Source organism: Zootoca vivipara, chromosome 9, assembly GCF_963506605.1.
Source record: "Zootoca vivipara chromosome 9, rZooViv1.1, whole genome shotgun sequence".
NCBI lineage: Eukaryota > Metazoa > Chordata > Lepidosauria > Squamata > Lacertidae > Zootoca > Zootoca vivipara.
Genome location: NC_083284.1, coordinates 38,063,046 through 38,081,107, shown reverse-complemented (window position 1 = coordinate 38,081,107; position 18,062 = coordinate 38,063,046). Strand labels below are relative to the sequence as shown.

Below are 18,062 nucleotides of genomic sequence, written 5' to 3'. Positions count from 1 at the left end.
ATTATTTGATTTGGTGTCTATAGCTTCAATCAGAATTTGGTCAGGCTGTTTCTGTCACACAAGCCACTACAATGTCTTCTGATTAGTTCTTGCAATGTGTTCCAATTCCTTGGTGTAATATACATTATCCATTGGGCAACCCAGCTTGCAATGTACAAGGCTGTTTGCGTAGACCCATTTGAGTCTGAGTTCAGATCTAATTCAGCCTTGGTTACCCTAATGGACAACCCTTATTGAGGCCCCATAAGCATTATGCATTTAAAGCAGTATCAAACTCTTTAAATAGTTTTTAAGGGGGCTGAGGGTTCTTAGCCCTTGTGTCCTTCATACAGCTTCAATTTCCAGGGTAGTTTAACAGACAGTACTGTACCTCTTTTCAGGAAAGTCTGGAAATTGTAGCTAGGGGTGGGTGGGAATAGTGGTTCCAATCCCCAATAAATAGTTCAGTTGCCTTACTCTCAAGGAGTAAGATGCTCCCCTTAGGATAGCTGACCAATCTCCTCCTCTGCTATGCACTTGTTTGAAAAGCATTTGGATACATTAACTATTCTTAATTGTTGCAGCATTTTTGAGAGTTCTCATTCATCTCTAGGCATGTCAGAGATCTGTCCCTTCAAATTGTTTAGAACACTGTGTGTGGTGAAGCCTTATCAAGATCAGTGGGCACCTTCTTCTCTATTCATTAAAGGTAAAGGGACCCCTTACCATTAGGTCCAGTCGCGACCGACTCTGGGGTTGCAGTGCTCATCTCGTGTTATTGGCCGAGGGAGCTGGCGTACAGCTTCCAGGTCATGTGGCCAGCATGACAAAGCCGCTTCTGGCGAACCAGAGGAGCGCACGGAAACGCCATTTACCTTTCCCTGTAGCGGTACCTATTTATCTACTTGCACTTTGACGTGCTTTTGAACTGCTAGGTTGGCAGGAGCTGCGACCGAGCGTCGGGAGCTCACCCCGTCGCAGGGATTTGAACCGCCGACCTTCTGATCAGCAAGCCCTAGGCTCTGAGGTTTAACCCACAGCACCACCTGCATCCCTCTCTATTCATTAGGTTGTGGCTAAAACCATCCAGTTTTCACTTCTCTGTCTTGAGCACCCTTTCATGAGAAACCAATAGTATGGGGCAGAAACATAGCCTTGTGACCCAGTGGTGTTCCTTTAGTCCAAACATTCTTCCAGTGTCAAGTCAATAAACACCCATCTGATCTTCATGGTATTTTGGTCTAAATTCTAATGTGCGTGTTTCCCCCACATTATATTTTCTTGTCACATTGTGAGGGCACATTTTGCTTCTTGTTTCTCTGCAGCATCTTCAGAAGTCATTCTTCACGATGCCTGACTCCAAAGTTCTTGTCCTTGCTATTTCTTAACTTCACTAATGCAGCCTTCACTTTCCCTTCCAAGTTTCCACGTCATCATATTGACTGCATCCAAAATGATTCTGCAGAAATGAATTATCCAGTCTGCTTCATTGACAGATACGAGCCTACTTTTAAAAAGAGGCATAATATACACAGAGCGACATTATCAGTTTTTTGCTGCCTTTCTTCCAGAAAATCTCAGTTAAGGTAAATGGAGATATAAGGTTGGCAATTTTAGCACAATGGAAGTCTTGCAGACACAACAATTTCTGTTGGATACCAGCACTTCCTTTCTGGAAGAGAAGCCATATGATGACTCCTGAATTTGGCGCCTGCACTGCATTAGTACTGTTTCCTTTTCAGAATTCTACTTTTATGTTATTTTTTTTAAGGGGGTTGGAATCTAGAGTTCTTTGTATACCCGTAATAAAGTCCCTCAATAACCCTATTCAGGCAACGCGACTCACAAGCTGAATCAATGCATGGGCCATGCCGATTAGCCTATCCCTCAATTTGTCTTGCTCTGAATCTCCCTGCTACATGGCATCTGCACAAATGTATGCAGAAAGAAGAAACTTCACAAATACAGCTGTATACACTTAGAACTCTCATGCAAGCTGGAGCCTTCTTTGAAATTGGGGTTCCAGGTTCAATAGAAGCCTTCACGTGACAAATGTGCACATTAAAGCAGGGTAAAGGTTTCCTCTCTGCAGACACTCATGGAGCGCATTGCAGACACCTGGTAAAAATCCTAATTGGAGCACCCACCATCAGGAGAGTGCTAGTTAGTGTGGCCTCCCCAAGCATGAGTTGGGTGGCCTGAACAGGACTAATGTCTCCTATCAAATCAGTAGTTGTACATTTGAAAAACAGACAGTTCTTCAAGACATGGCTGTTGAAATATACTCAGAGCCGAGTAGTAATTTCATGCTCTTTATTTCAGCTCATAGGAACAGTGATTGAATTTCCCCCAAAATCTCAGGCTTTATTTACATTATTTACACAATGAGTACTGTCTGATTGGTTGATTATGTTTCCCTCCTGGCGCCTGATTGGGCTGATACTGCAGGCCAATCAGTTGTTGCATCCTAGTATCCTACTGGCCTAATAGGCTGATTAACTTCCTCCTGGGGTCTGATTGGGCTGCTCTTGCAGGCCAATCAGGTTGTTGCATTCTAGGATCCTACCTGCCTACTGTGCTAGGATCCAAGCTTAATACTTAACACACGTGTATTGGGATACATTATTACCTATGTACAATCTGAAAAACAAGTATGCGGCAGGAAGATCTTGTATGCTGGGGCACATCTGGAACTACCAAACTCAGTATGTATATGACCAAGGCAGTGTAACCAAATACCTTGTCTGAAGTGCTAGAGAAAAGAATTTTTACTGATGTAAGCATCTCAAAAGTCTGGGCACATCCAGACTCATTTAGAAATGTATGCGGAGAAGTGTATTTCTAGAGTTTCCCTTAGAAACATAGAATTGTCCATGTTTTGTGATTTATCCCTGCCAAATATATGAGAAGAAAACATATTCCATTTACATGAATTAGTGAAAGCATCAGAGAATAGAAATCACTCATAATTGTAAGGCTGGGTGACTTAATCCATTTGTTTTTCACAAGATGCAAGGGACAGGCTCTTCATATGCACATGCTTAACATACAAATGAACAATTTTCAGGCATGCTCAATCTCTATTAGGATAGTTGTCTTCCAAATATGTATTCACATACGTACAGTGCAGTGTAAATAAATTAATGTAGCAAATCTTTTTTTTTAAAGTTGGCACAGTAAGAAAAACTTTGATAACTGCTAATTCTTCAATGTCTATCATATTATGGATTGATGTCTTTCCAGACATAGTTTTGCATATTTCTCAAATCCTAACTTATGCCTAACTTTTTTCAAATCTACAACTGGTAAGGTGAGTGGAAGATTGGAGAAGGGTATGGGCTTCAGTCATTTGGACCCCACCTGCTCCAACCACATATAAATAAACAAATCAATAAATTAAAAACGCAAGGTTCATTAAAAAAAAATACTAACTGATCTTTCTGGTTCTTACTGTGTTAAGTCATTGACCTGTTTACTATTCCCTTAGGTGTCATTGATACTCTTTTTTTTAATTGAAGAGACAAAGAAAGCTGATAACATTTTGCTAACATTCTTCCCTTTATTCCCAACAGCTCGTAAGTCAAAGAAGTTGGGCAAATTAAAAGGGATCCATGATGAACCGCAGCAACAGCAACAGCAACAGCCTCCACCCCAAAGTCCAGAAGAAGGAACAACGTATATCGCTCCAGCAAAAGAACCTTCTGTAAACACAGCACTTGTTCCTCACTTATCTGCAGTTTCACCGGCACTTACTCCCTCGCCCGCTATGGTCCTTGAGAACATTGAACCTGAAATTGTATATGCTGGGTATGACGGCTCCAAGCCAGATACAGCAGAACACCTGCTCTCCACTTTAAACCGTCTTGCTGGCAAGCAGATGATCCAGGTGGTAAAGTGGGCAAAGATACTTCCAGGTAAGGATGCACCTCTAGCACAGCCCTTTAATAAGGGCCTTGTGGCTTTCAGGCATGCCTTGCCCAAAAGAACTTGGTAAGAATACTCTCCCTGTATGAACATTTAATTAATAGCTTCCTCTGAGGAAGCAATAGTCCTTTGTGTGTGACGCTGCTGGTGTCAGTGAATGGAAATTTAAACTTCCTCTCCCAACAATGCATGCATATGTTTTGCATAAGCTATTGCCTAAATAAAATTAATATTTGTTTAGAACACATGAAAACATAGCATCCAACTGCTCCAAGTTGGACAGAAACCTAACAGCCATTCTTAGGCCTTCTCCCCCAGATATATATTGTTTCATATTTTTTTTAATTGGCCAATGAGGACTCTGACCTGGAATTATTTCAAACGAGAGAGGCTTAACCATGAAAATTGAAATGACAGTAAGGACTTAAATTGTCCCTTACATATACTGGCTGGATTTCCCTCCATTTCCTTGGGATTAGGGTACAAAGTATGCCAGTTATCATGTTAGCCATGTAGTTCTGCCATTAAGGATGGTTTGTTCTGAAAACTAGCCAGTGTGGAGGAAGAGCGATATGGATCGGGACCATAGTGTGTTAGGGTAGAGGGCTCTGCTCTCCCCACTCATGCACTTGGCAGTTGAAATTGCAGGAGCAGAGGGCCCAATCCAGATTGGATCCATACCAGGGCAAAGGGTAGACGACACACACCCCACATACTTCCTTGGATTTAAGGGTGGAGATACAGTCAAATGCAGTTTGGACCCTGGAGGGTATGGTTTCCTAGCAAGCCTGAACCTCAACACCTCTCTCTAAAAATTAACCACTGCTGCGTCTTCAAAACGTAGCATATTTCATGGTTAAAAATGGATGTGGATAAACTGCCTGCACAATGGTGTTTTGTTTTCCATACTTAGGATGGTGGTAAAGTAGCTCACTGATTTATAAATGCTGTTTTTGATTTGTTGTTCTGTTCTTCAGGTTTTAGAAGCTTGCCTCTTGAGGACCAAATTACTCTAATCCAATATTCTTGGATGTGTCTATCGTCATTTGCCTTGAGCTGGAGATCATACAGGCATACAAATAGCCAGTTCCTCTATTTTGCTCCTGATTTAGTCTTTAATGAGTAAGTTATCTGTCAAATATTTGCTTTTACAAAGGAAGAATAAATTTTGTTGTTGTTTAGTCGTTTAGTCGTGTCCGACTCTTCGTGACCCCATGGACCAGAGCACACCAGGCAGTCCGGTCTTCCACTGCCTCCCGCAGTTTGGTCAGACTCATGTTGGTGGCTTCGAGAACACTGTCCAGCCATCTCGTCCTCTGTCATAGAGCAATATTAAAGTAGAGATGCAGAGATGCAAAGCCCGCAAAATATGGATGCCAATGAAAGAGAGTACAGGAAATATATTTCTGAGAAACCTTCCTCCTACCCATCCATTTGATTCATATCTGCCATTGTATCGGATACTATTTCCAAAGCATTAACATTCCATTGGCTTTGAAATGTAGCCAATATGAAACCTAGGTTAACAGAAAACACCATTCTTCTCTCCCCACCCCCCACCCCCTTTGGTGCCTACTGTAGTTTGGAGGACTATCTACCTTTTAGTACACAAAAACACCCATATTGCTGGTTTTTCTAAGCATATTCACAGAATAGTTCTGTGTGGTGTAGTGGTTAAGAGCGGTAGACTCGTAATCTGGGGAGCCGGGTTCGCGTCTCCGCTCCTCCACATGCAGCTGCTGGGTGACCTTGGGCTAGTCACACTTCTCTGAGGTCTCTCAGCCCCACTCACCTCACAGAGTGTCTGTTGGGGAGGAGGGGAAAGGAGATTGTTAGCCGCTTTGAGACTCCTTGGGGTAGTGATAAAGCGGTATATCAAATCCAAACTCCTCTTCTTCTACAACTAGCAGTGTGCCCAGTTGTGTTCATGACGATTATAATTCCCTTGCTTTCCAGTCTTGAAAGAAACCAAAATGTATTAATGAAGCATTCCTAGCTTCATATTATATTATATTAAAGCTATAACTGCTGGGGGGGGTGGGGGCAGGGAGCCATTCCATGTCTGTCTTCCTTTCTGTTTTAAATTCATCTTTAAAGCCTTGCTCATGCTAGTCTTCAGATTCTTAAGGCATGTGCTATGTGTGATGAAAGTATCTGGAATGTATTAAACTGTTACACTTGCATATTTGCTATACTATTGCAATATTGTTATTTGCCCTGTGATACATATGTTATATGTGGGGTGCAGTGGAACATTACTGCTGTAGTGTAGATGTTTTCTTCTACAGACTAGCCGTTCAGGTCACCCTTGAGCTTCGTTTGTGGATAAAGTAGCATGTAAACCAGACTGTCACAATGTAGATGGCAACGCAGCAGCTCAGTCGGTAGAGCATGAGGCTCTTAATCTCAGGGCCATGGGTTCGAGCCACACGCCGGGCCAAAAGATTTCTGTATCGCATGGGGTTGGACTTAATGACCCCTGTGGTCCCTTCCGACTCTATGATCTACGAACTGCAAACACTGCTGCTCTGATGGGGAGCTGTATTTATGAATGCCAGATTCACACTGTGGCATTATTCACCCAAGCAGGTCCTCGAGGAGAGTTAGACTACTTGTATAAGGAAAGCTCATCGCCACTACTCAGCCTCCTGAGGTCACACTGTTCCCTACATCATACAGTTGCTCTGTATGAGGATGCTGGGCCTGAAGAGTTGTTGGGTCTTACCCCTTCTAGACCTAAGGAGGAAGGACGCCATAGCTCAGGGACAAAGCATCTATCTGCATTGCATGCACAAGGTCCCATGGTCAATCCCTGGCATCTCCAGGTAGGGCTCAGAGACAACCCTCTCTGCAATCCTGGAGAGCCACTGTCAGTCAGTGCAGACAATACTGAGCTAGTTAAGCACAAGTCAGCTTCTCATGATCCTGTTTTGGCTTAGCTATTTTAGCTAATTTGTAGGGAATTGAACTAGATGGCCCTTAGGGTCCCATCCAACTCTACGATTCTATGAGTCTAACATCGAAAAACATTTTCTATTCTTCAATTCCTTTTATTAGCTAAAAACTGATGGAATTGATCCTTGGCCCATATATAAACATTAAGCATGGGGATTCTTTCTGACACTACAAAGGGTTTGATGAAATTCACATATGATTTTACTATTCATCAGGTGTAACTTACTACCAGTACCCCTAGTAGAGTCAGTGCAGGGGAACAGTATGCTCAGATTAATATGAAACAAATAAATGGTACAGCATAGCTAAACAGAATTTTTCCAATGTTAGATTTTAAAGGTGTTCTCCAAAAAGTAGGTCAGAAACCAGTAGTGTGCAGCTAGTTTATTGCCTAATGATAAGCACTGGATTTTAGGGCCATAAAGCATATTTCTGGAGTTTGGAATCAACAAATAGATACGGGCAGTGCAGCTGGCGTGCTGTATTTTGAAGGGGCACTTATTTTTAGGAAACTCTTTTTGTGATGCATCTTTTCAGTTTAAATATGCTATACTGTGGTGGTACTGAAAGGCAAATCTGAAAGCATGTTTAGGCAGCTAGAATCCACATGGGATGAAAAAGTGTCCCTGGCAACTACTATATCAGTGAAACATGAACTGAAATGGGCAATGAAGATGGGTAATGCTGAGAACCAGTCATATTTTCAGCTAAGATCCAGTACATTAGGTCTTGGTTATAGCTAGGATTTAAAAATTTTCCTTTTCTAATTGATTTTATAAGTGTTCTGGTTAAAGAACCATTCAGATGAGTGCCTTTCTATTGTGTCATGTGCAGTCACTGTGGGAATCCTTGCTGAACTTGAGAGCAATGGGTTTATCATTGCATAACACACTGTAAGGCTGCAGCTACCTCTGCGTGACCTTTCAGCTATTTCAGCTTGTAACTCTTCCTGGTATCCCGAACAGGAGGGAGAATAGTAAAATAAAAGGCTGCATTTTCAAGCATATCAGATTTACTTTAATTGTACCGTTTCAGAGGAGGGAAAGCTTGTTTGCTGTTATTGTTGCATTTAGCAGAGTATTATTCCACAACTTTCGTAGGTCATTTGCTATATTGCCTTTCCTACTGACATCGGTTTTGCTTTCGCTCTGTTAATCCCATGGGCCTAATTTTAGGAAGCCTTTTATAATCTTGTAAATATTAATAAATCATTAACACCTATGTTGTTTAAGTATTTGGCCAGAGAATTTTTGCCATTAGTCTGACAGTGAGATGTATACACTCGTGCATTTAATGGGTAAGGGTTGTAATTCATTATCTTGTTAGAGAATAAACCAAGTATTTTTGGTATACTATCCCATATTTCTCTGCTTGTCTGTATCTCCCTTCAGAAGGCCTGGATTTCATGGAAATGTGTACCAAAAGTGCAGTACAGACACACACATTGGATAGATATTCTTATCAACAATGTATGTCAGTATTTCTCAACCTTTTAAAAAATCCTATGTTCCTTTTAGCTAATATTTTTTTAAAAAATCCATACCCCCTTCAGGCCTGGCTTCCCTAATTATTTTATTTGACTTTTCAAAAGGATTGAAATATTGCAACTTTAATTATAAATAATATTTTTGGGTTTAATAATGAAGACAAATGAAAGTACTTAAATTATTTTTTTTAACTACAAATTTTTTAAAAAAATCACATAAAGTTTCAAAGAGTCATTTTCAATTATGTGACAAGCTGCATGCTTGCCACAAGCTTTTGGATTCAGGGTGTTGTGGAAGACAGAACACTCCTTAGGTCACTTTCAGCATCCAGACTGTTGTGCTGCCCTTAAAGCTGACCCAGAAACTCCAGCGGGTGCAGAAGTTGCAGGCTCCATACAGGGTCCCGGCCGCGGGATCACATTCATCCAGTGCTTTACCAGCTGCACTGGCTCCCGGTGGAGTACAGGATCAGGTTTAAGGTGCTGGTTTTGACCTTTAAAGCCCTATGTGACTTGGGGCCCTCGTACCTACGGGACCGCCTCTCCTGGTATGCCCCACGGAGGACCTTAAGGTCCACAAATAATAATATTCTGGAGATCCCGAGTCATAAGATGGCTAGATTGGCCTCTACAAGAGCCAGGGCCTTTTCAGTACTGGGCCCAACCTGGTGGAACGCTCTTTCCCAGGAGACCAGGGCACTGCGGGATCTGTCATCTTTCCACAGGGCCTGCAAGACAGAGCTGTTCCGCCTGGCCTTTGGGTTAGACTCAGCCTGACCCCTGTGTTTCCTCCCTCATGGCTTGGATTCATGGCCTACTTGAAATGAGGCTGCACTTTAAATTGTAATACTGTATTTTAATCTGTATTTTAATTAATTGTTTTATTGTAATTCTGTTGGTGTCAGCCGCCCTGAGCCCGGTTTTTGACTGGGGAGGGCGGGGTATAAATGAAAATTTATTATTATTATTATTATTATTATTATTATTATTATTATTATTTCTAAGCAAACTGTTACTGAAGGAGATTTTTCCACTGCTATGGAAATAACAACAACAACAACATCAGGGTCATAAAAGCATTTGAAGCTGCTGGAATATCTTTATAGAATAAATCAGTAGTATAAGGTTGAGTTTCACAGTACAAGGGGAAAATAATAATATTTTCATTACATCTGACTACCAGCTGTTGGGGAATTTATATTGGGAGGGTGCTGTTGCACTTATATCCTGCTTGTGGGTTTCCCATATGCATTTGGTTGTTCCTTGTGGGAAAAGGATGCTGGATTATAGGGTTCTTCTAGCAGGGCTTTTCTCTGTATCTGTTCCTTGCTTTGTAGTGGTGGCTACTTAGTCTTGTGAACAGGTCGAAGCCTTCTCTGTTGGAAGCTTTCTGTATGACACTCCCTCCCTGGTTTTTAGTGCTGTTTTAATGCAAGCCTTGATCCATGGCCTGGGCCACAATATCTTACCCCTATTGGAGAGATGAGCCCAGAGCCTCCATAGAAGTAATGTGAAAAAAGAAGGTTAAGAATTGAAAAATGTCAGGATATGAAAGCAGAATGGGTGGTGTCTTGACGTTTGGCCTTCTTTGAGATTTGAGATCTACAGTGGGGAAATGCTTGGTTGGGAGAGAAATGGATAAATAAGTAAACATATTTTTTTAAAGGTGAGGTGTGTTGCTCTTTGCCAATGACATCATGGCCACTATCTGAATAGATGTCTATCAGATTTGCATAACTGCTTTCCGTACAACAGTCTTTATTGCGATAGATAGGGAAAGGACCTCTGCATTCCTTGAAACATAAATAACAACTGTGCATTTATTGTGTAACAAAATGATTACCTTGCTTGAAAGGTCTGAAAATGGTTTTAGACGCTTTCACAACTTGCAAACTTGACTATTCAAGTGCTACAACTTGTACAACCCAGCTGGAGATGGGCCTTTGAGAGAATTTTGCACCAGTGCTTTCAAGTCTGTAGCGGCTACTTAGAGCTTTCTGGGCACAGTTTAAGGCACTAGTTTCTATTTGTATATTCTTATGGAGACAGAATGAACATTCTTCCTCGAACGACTGTCAAAAACATTAGTTTGATAGTACTATGTAGGAGGGATGGCTAACCTGCAGCCCTCCAGATATTTGCTGGACTACCACTTCCATCAGCCCCTGCCAGCTGGCCAGGGATTATGGGAGTTGTAGTTTAGTGCCATCTGTAGTAACACAGGTTACCCACCCCTGTCTTATAGACATATCAATATATTTTTATGGTGGTTGACAGGAGCGAGCCAGCAGTAAATCACACCATGCACATTGGAGTTAACTCTTTATTAGCAAGAACAGGATCTGCACAGACTTGGCCTAAGTCCCCTCCTCTCTGGGGTTTATCCCAAGCAATCTGAGCAATCTGCACCTGTGTGGTGCTAGCTTTTGCCCCTTTCATGCCTCTCCGGGTTCTGGGAGACCCGGGGGGGGGGGAGCTGGTTGCAGGAGGAGAAATAGTCACCTGTGACTCCCTGCCAGCCAGACTAATCTCTGCCTCTTGGCCTCTCTCCTCCCCTGCTTCAGCTTCTGCCTCTGATTCTGGACTTCTCTCTGCCAGACTCTCCCAGCTCACCAAGCCCTGTTACCTCTTCAGCTTCTGATACATCCACCTCCCAGTCTTCTCCCTCTGACCACTCATTGTCTTCACACCACCACGCCCTGAACTCTGAGCCTTCTTCCCCAGGGGGTTCCCCAGCCGGTTCCTCCCACCATTCCTTTGTGTTCAACCAGTCCATGACAGTGGTTAATCCCTGGCTCTGGGGCTTCATCAAGCATAATACAAGTGATTGTATTTAAATGGATGTATTTCTTGCTCTCTGTTCTCTCTCTCTCTCCGTGTGTGTGTGTGTGTGTACGTGGCACACGCGTTATTCTCCCCCTCTCCTAAATAACAACACTAGTATGACTGAGTGCCTAGCCTTTCCTTGCTACAAGCTGCACTATCACAGATACTTTTTGGGGAAACACTCATATTTATGGTTGGTGACAGCTGGATAAATCAAAAAGCACCAAATTACAGGAGCTGAACTATGTTGCTTTATCTACTGGAAGAATCAGCTAGCTTTCAATATAATGCATGCCTTACAGCTGAGTGGGTGGTAACCATATACTCCTTCCTCTGAGACTGTTGAAGAAGTACAGAAAACAACTCTGAACATTTGTCCTTACAAACTTCCTTTTTTTGCTTTCAAAACACTATCTAAGAAGTGATACCTGAATTCTAACATAAGCCTTCCTAAGAGCAAATTATTCCTGTGATTCACTCTTTTGCAACACAAGTTTTCTCTTTTTTAATCTCCTAGAGCTTGATTTGCTATATTTCCAGGAAAACATGTATCATTCACTATTTAGAAAATGAAATATATTAGGGTGGCATTAATGGTGTTCATTTAGAAATTTATATAGTGGTTGAGGAACTCTTCTATTTAATTCTGATGTTCACTTTAATATACAAATGTCCTTCCACAGCATTAACTTGTGAACTCCTTGATAGTTCACACATCACTTCTCTGAAAGTGCTTGCATAGTACTGCACAACTAGTTTGACCAGTCTCTTGCCTTTTAGAAATATTTTTACACTGGACTGGGATGGGGTAGAAATTGAGCAATTTGGTTGTGTAAGTTTTTCTAAGCTGATGTATATAAAATCAACAACCATTGGTTTCCTCTTATTACTTTGTTGGCTCAACTGCATCAGTTCCCTTGAAACTAAAATATCAATTGATGTTTCTTCTGTAGTTCTCAACGCATTTTGCAAGCACTGTATGTTTAGTAATACTGAAGTTTTGCTCCCAACCAGGGGAAAACGTTACTGTGATTGAAATTAAAAGTGTTTTAAATGTGTAGTAGCATTGTGCCACTGCTGTCCCCCAGCAACTGGCATTCAGAAGAACACTCATGTAACATTTAGCCATCATGGCTTGTGGCTGCTGATGGCCTTCATTCTCCATGAATTTATCTATTCCCCCTTTAAAGTCATCTAGTAAGTTGGTGGCTCCTAAAGGTCTGATCCTTGAGTTTTCTTTTCAGAGAAAGATGAATGAATTGTAGAATTGCTCAAAACTGCTGATGTGCTGTTTGAGTGTTGCCTTCAAAGCATGTCATCAGATGCAGCACTAGACTTGACTGTGTTACCTGTCTAGGGTAGGAAGTTTCTATGATTTCATATATATCTCCAGTTCAGGAATATTAGGACCGACAAGGTCCTGTCTGGCTTAGGAGAAAGTCAGCCAATGGTTGAGCTGCATCAATACTTACAACCAAGCATGCCATACTTGTGCTTATTTCACAATGAGTATATGGCTGTGTGATTTGACTCTTAAGTAAGTCAGGACTTGCGTAGCCTTGGGACTCTACCAATCAAGCTTGCCTATTCTTATCTGTATTCTGTCCCCTTTTGCAGAGAGAGAATGCGCCAGTCTGCAATGTTTGAGTTGTGCCAGGGGATGCACCAGATCAGCCTTCAGTTTGTTCGCTTGCAACTTAGCTTTGAAGAATATACCATAATGAAAGTTTTGCTGCTATTAAGCACAGGTAGGTTTGTCAGTTAATTCCAGTCATAATTGTCAACTGTGCTAAATTTACATATTGTTCTAACCGACTAGTCCAAATGTTCTCCCCAAATGGTAAAAAAGGAACTAGATTGCAGGAGCCACAAGGCCTTGGTGCCAGTATTTTGAATTAGACACCTACAGCAAATTGTTTAAAACAAAGACCAAATGCTTCCGAGGATGACTGCTGTAATACATTGTATGTGGATCTGCCTTTGAAGGCTTCAAAGTCCGTTAAAAATACAGGCACTTAGCTACTAGAAGAGATTGGTTGTTGGGAACATGAAATATGGGTTGCAGAGCCCTATAATATTACTCCCAGTCTGTTTCTGAGCAAAATCCAAACTGCTAGTTTTTAGTGTTAAAGCTATGAAGGAATGTCTGTTCTCACATCAACCTGCTCATGTGAAGAGTTCTTTTCCAGCACTCCCAGCTGTGCTAAGATGGGTGGTAAGCAGAGACAGTGACAGTTTGCTTGTGGAAAATCCCTCTCCAGGAAGGCTCACTTGGCACCTGCATTGTTGCCTGTTTGGCACCAGGCTTTTAAAATGCTCACAGCATTTTAACTGCTCATTTTAACTGTTCTCTTAATTATTGTTTTGCTTGTGTACTTTATTATGTTGTTATTTTACTGTCAACTTGTCTCTTTCTTGTAAACTGCCCTGGTTGTTTACATGGTAGAAGGGTACTGTATTCTAAACATCTGTGCAATAATATTTCTGCTTAAGTTCATCATAAATCTAAAAATAATAAGAATTCAAAATGCTAGGTGCCAGGATTAAAAGGTTAAGCGCTACAGTGATCCAAAACCTAGGTCTTTTCTAGCATTAAATGCATCATATGAAATGAATAGCCAAAAAACATTCCAAGAACAGATTGACATTTGTGGGGGAGACAGAAGGGAATCCTGCTGTGTGCATAACTCAGTTTTAACAAAAACAGCGAATAGCTGTAAATGGCAGCTCAGTTCCAAATAATGCCACCCATATACTGCATTACAGTATAGATTTCCAAGCTAGTTTGATTTTATTTTTTTAATCATTTGACTAGCTGTTGGAATTTGTTTAGGAACTTGAATGATGGTCACATCAAGGAAGTTTTTCTCAATTAACATGGAAGAAACCACACATTACATCTCAATTGTTTTCTTGCTTTTCCCCAGCCCACAGAGTAGGGACGTTTGCCAGTTGCCTCAGCACATTTAATAATCGGAGAAACAACTGGGCATATGTCCAACCATCTGAAGTTTCAATTGTGTTTCTGATTATTGTAATTTTATATAATTAATTCTGTTCGATGCTAGTGTAATAATTTTCATATTTGCCAGTAAAAAAAGCATTCAGTACTCCTTCACACATCTATTTGGGTGCCAATGTCATATAGGCACATAGAAATGATCTTTACTAAAATGAGGCATGCAACGTATGTCTGGTTATGCAAACCTGAAACCCTCGAGTCTTCAACAGATCTATAAACATTGAAACCATTACACACAGAGTGCATCCAACCAAATCATACTCAAGAGTAGAGATTGGTGGATCCACTCTGAATAAGACTTAGTCGGATGCTGCCCCTTGAGCACATGATGTTTTATAGTTGGGTGTGCACATGACACTGCAATGCCACCATTTGATTTGGATAGGGCACTGATTTATTTGCAAAGATTGTTGGGATATTATGCTTTTTGAATACATGAGGCACTAGAAAGAGAGCAACAATTTTATTCTCTTCTTGGAATGAAAACAATTGTTGCTGTGTGGCAGCTTTCCTGGAACGGACTCGCATAGCAAGAACACCTGTCGGTGGGGTTGTGGAAATGGGCAAAGACCCAATATATGATGAAATGCCCAGTGCGTAATCAGATTAGGAAAAGTGGATCAGGGCCAAGCTGTAACATAGATTACTCCCATTTCACATATTGAGGGCATGGCTACCTTTCTGGGAGTGGAACCTTTCCAAGAAACTCATTGTTTCCAGAGCCAGCTTCATTAACGGGTGCAGGTAGACCTTCCGGCTTCCTCCCCCTGGGAGATGCCAGTTGTGATGGGACAATTATAATATTACAGAAGCCAAAAACCACCACCACCACCCACCAACAGAGCCCCTGCAACAAAGCGAAAAGGTCTGTGAATTCCATTGTCTAGGGGTACCTGGGGAAAAGAGAGAGAGAAGAGCTTCCCAGCCCAATTGCCTTATGAATAACCTTAGCCATATCAGTGGATATGTGTTCAGTAGCCATAGTGAGCCTGGGAGGAGAAGCAGGGACTTTGCTGAGCATTTTAGCCTTACTATGACAGAGTTGTTTCGCCTGGCCTTTAGCCTGGAACCAACTTGATCCCCTCCCCCACTTTCCCTTTCCCTATGAGGCTGTATTTTAATTTCCATTTTAATTTTAATGTTGTATTTAATCTTGTTTTTAAGTTCTATCTTAATCAATTGTTTTATATCTAGTGTTAGCCACCCTGAGCCTGGTTTTGGCTGGAGAGGGCGGGGTATAAATAATAATTATAATAATAGTTACAGGTAGGTAGCCGTGTTGGTCTGAGTCGAAGCAAAATAAAAAAATTCCTTCAGTAGCACCTTAAAGACCAACTAAGTTTATATTTTGGTATGAGCTTTCGTGTGCATGCACACTTCTTCAGATACCGGTATCTGAAGAAGTGTGCATGCACACGAAAGCTCATACCAAATTATAATAATAATAATTATTATTACTCCCAGGCAAACATATGCTGCTTCAAGACCACAGCAAATAAGTTCACCACTGCCCTTCCCTCAAAACAGTGTGCAACTTATTCTTGTTATTCCGGGATGGCCCATTAGAACTGCTCCTCCCAGGGTTAGCCAAAATAGGCTCCCATTCAAATATATGATCTGCCATTTACCACCCATTAGGCATTTTTTCAAAACCAAGATTGTCTAATAACTGCTCCCAGAACAGCTATTTGTTTGTAGGCAGCTTGTCTCGCGTTGCTAAATTATTTACATGCACATCTAAAAACTAGAGCCATATTGAAACAGCTATTGTGCTTTCCATTTCACTCTCACTTTTATTCCCCCCCCCCCAATTCTAACTTCTGACATCTTTTTGCAAAATCCAGCAATTATTGTTGTTTTTGTTGTTGTTTTTAAATTAGGTGTTGGATAACTGGCCTGGGATCTGAGTGTGTGGAAATAGAGGCAAGGATTTCTAATTTCATACACCAACCCTGACTAGTCACAGGGAGCAGCGTGTAGCACATATCCACAAATTCTAGTGCTGTATCTAATGGAAGGCAAAGTCTCAGCACTGATCATCCCTTGTCCTCTCGTAGCCTTCACCAGGCCTAACCAGAAGGTCAGGGAGACCTTCCAAACATTTTTAGGTGCATTGGGAGCGGGGAATTGCCTGCAGTCAGGCCAAGGGATCCTGTGCTTCCCTTCCACTGCAGCCTCAGAGGACACACATCCCACAATGTTTGGGAGGTTTCCTCCATCCCTCTAGAGAAGCTTCTTTGGGGAGTGTTTGTTGGGGGGGGGGGGAGTAGGAGAAGAGGGATAGATCCCTTGCCCAATCTGCCACCTCATTAGGCAACTTTGTCATTTTTCTGAATTGTAACTTATCCTGAGATAATCTGATATTTGTGCAAGTTAGAAACTAAGTACTACTACTAATAATTAATAATGACATTGGATACACTCCCTAATGTTCTGTCTGAATTATGCTCCCCATCAAAATATCTTTTCGTAAACTGCTTTGAGGGGTTTGTGCGGTTTTTTAACACAATCAAGCAGTATATAGATTTTTAAATGAGATAAATAAATCAAAATATTTGAACATGAAATCTGAATCTAGCGAAAGGCAGATTGTCTCTATTAACAGCATTAAAAAGTAATGCATAACATAGAAATTGAAGAAGAGGCTGCAGTCAATCATAATAAAAGAACTGATTATTCTTAAGATTATGACTAGGTGGCTTGGTTTAGAGGAGACGTGAAATAATCTCTCTGCCTAAGAGGTTACCAACCATCAGAACAGACATCTTCTGTACAGTGCTGAGATTTGTGAAGCCCAAACAGAAACCAACGAGATACAAGGGTCTCGATGGTTGTTCTAATGGCAATGGAATTAGATTCTGTAGCCTTCTCTTTGTAGATGCAATCCTGCCACCAGTGCTCCCCTTGCCACATCTAGGCTTGGAAAAGCCCATCATATTGGCTCGAATGGGGAGCTTTTTTCCAAGGGGAGCTTTTTTTTCAAGCAAACTGTTAGAAATGCAAACCATCATTATTCGGTAATAGTACACAGACCCCGAGAAGACTTTGAAAAAACAACAACAAAGCAGGCAAAACCAAAGGTTGAAAGTATATCGGAGAATTTTATGCATATAGGCAGTAACATGGCACTGGATTCCAAGGGGTTCATAGATTAGTGAGAGGAGATATCCTTGTATGAGAAGCAGCCTTCTTGTAGCCTTTTGATCAAGCATGAATATTCACAGATGACCCATGCCTGAGTAGCACTACTGTGTCGATTGGGGAGAGCACATGTTTAACACCTGGATGCATCCTAGCACTGAAATTGCAGTCCATGGCACAATAATAATTCATTTTATTCTGTATAGCATAAAACTCCATTTTTATTTCAGCATGTGCGCTCAAAAACATATTTCAGCCTAAAAGCATTTTCATCCCTAGGAATAGTTTGAATCATCGTAAAAAGCAATTATGTGTATTTTTATATTTTTCTGCAACTGTTTAAGAGTATGCAGTATTAGAGTTGACAGGGAGTTTAAGAACCTATTTTTTTTTGTTTTCTACAAGAAAAATTCCATCTCTTCCCTCTGTTTGTGTGCACAGGCATGGTTTTCTCTTAGGTCAAAGTGGGTGATCACACACATTGCTTTTTACTGTTCTCCAGCAAGGTCTTTCCCATATATTCACCTGTGAAGAATGTTTGCAAAACCTCAAAGGATTTATGAAGTTGCCATGTTTCCATAATGTGCAAGAAATATGGGGAATGCCTTTGCACACAGTAGCAAGTTTTCTGAACGTTAGTGAATGGCCTTGTAGTAACACATTGTTTTCCTGTTTTAATATATATGTAAACTTAACAGATCATTGATTAATAAACATTTGTATCCTTTT

At 41.2% G+C, this 18,062-nt stretch overlaps 1 protein-coding gene across 7 annotated transcripts in view; it reads left to right on the top strand.

Annotated features, from left to right (window-relative positions):
- Window positions 1-18,062, top strand: part of NR3C2 (nuclear receptor subfamily 3 group C member 2) — a 140,651-nt gene that overhangs the window by 109,467 nt on the left and 13,122 nt on the right. For all 7 annotated transcript variants that reach the window (XM_035114100.2, XM_060278641.1, XM_060278642.1 and 4 more), the window contains 3 exons: window positions 3,552-3,893; window positions 4,881-5,025; window positions 12,788-12,918. In XM_035114100.2, coding sequence (XP_034969991.1) covers window positions 3,552-3,893; window positions 4,881-5,025; window positions 12,788-12,918 — 618 coding nt within the window. The remainder of the gene's footprint in view (window positions 1-3,551; window positions 3,894-4,880; window positions 5,026-12,787; window positions 12,919-18,062) is intronic.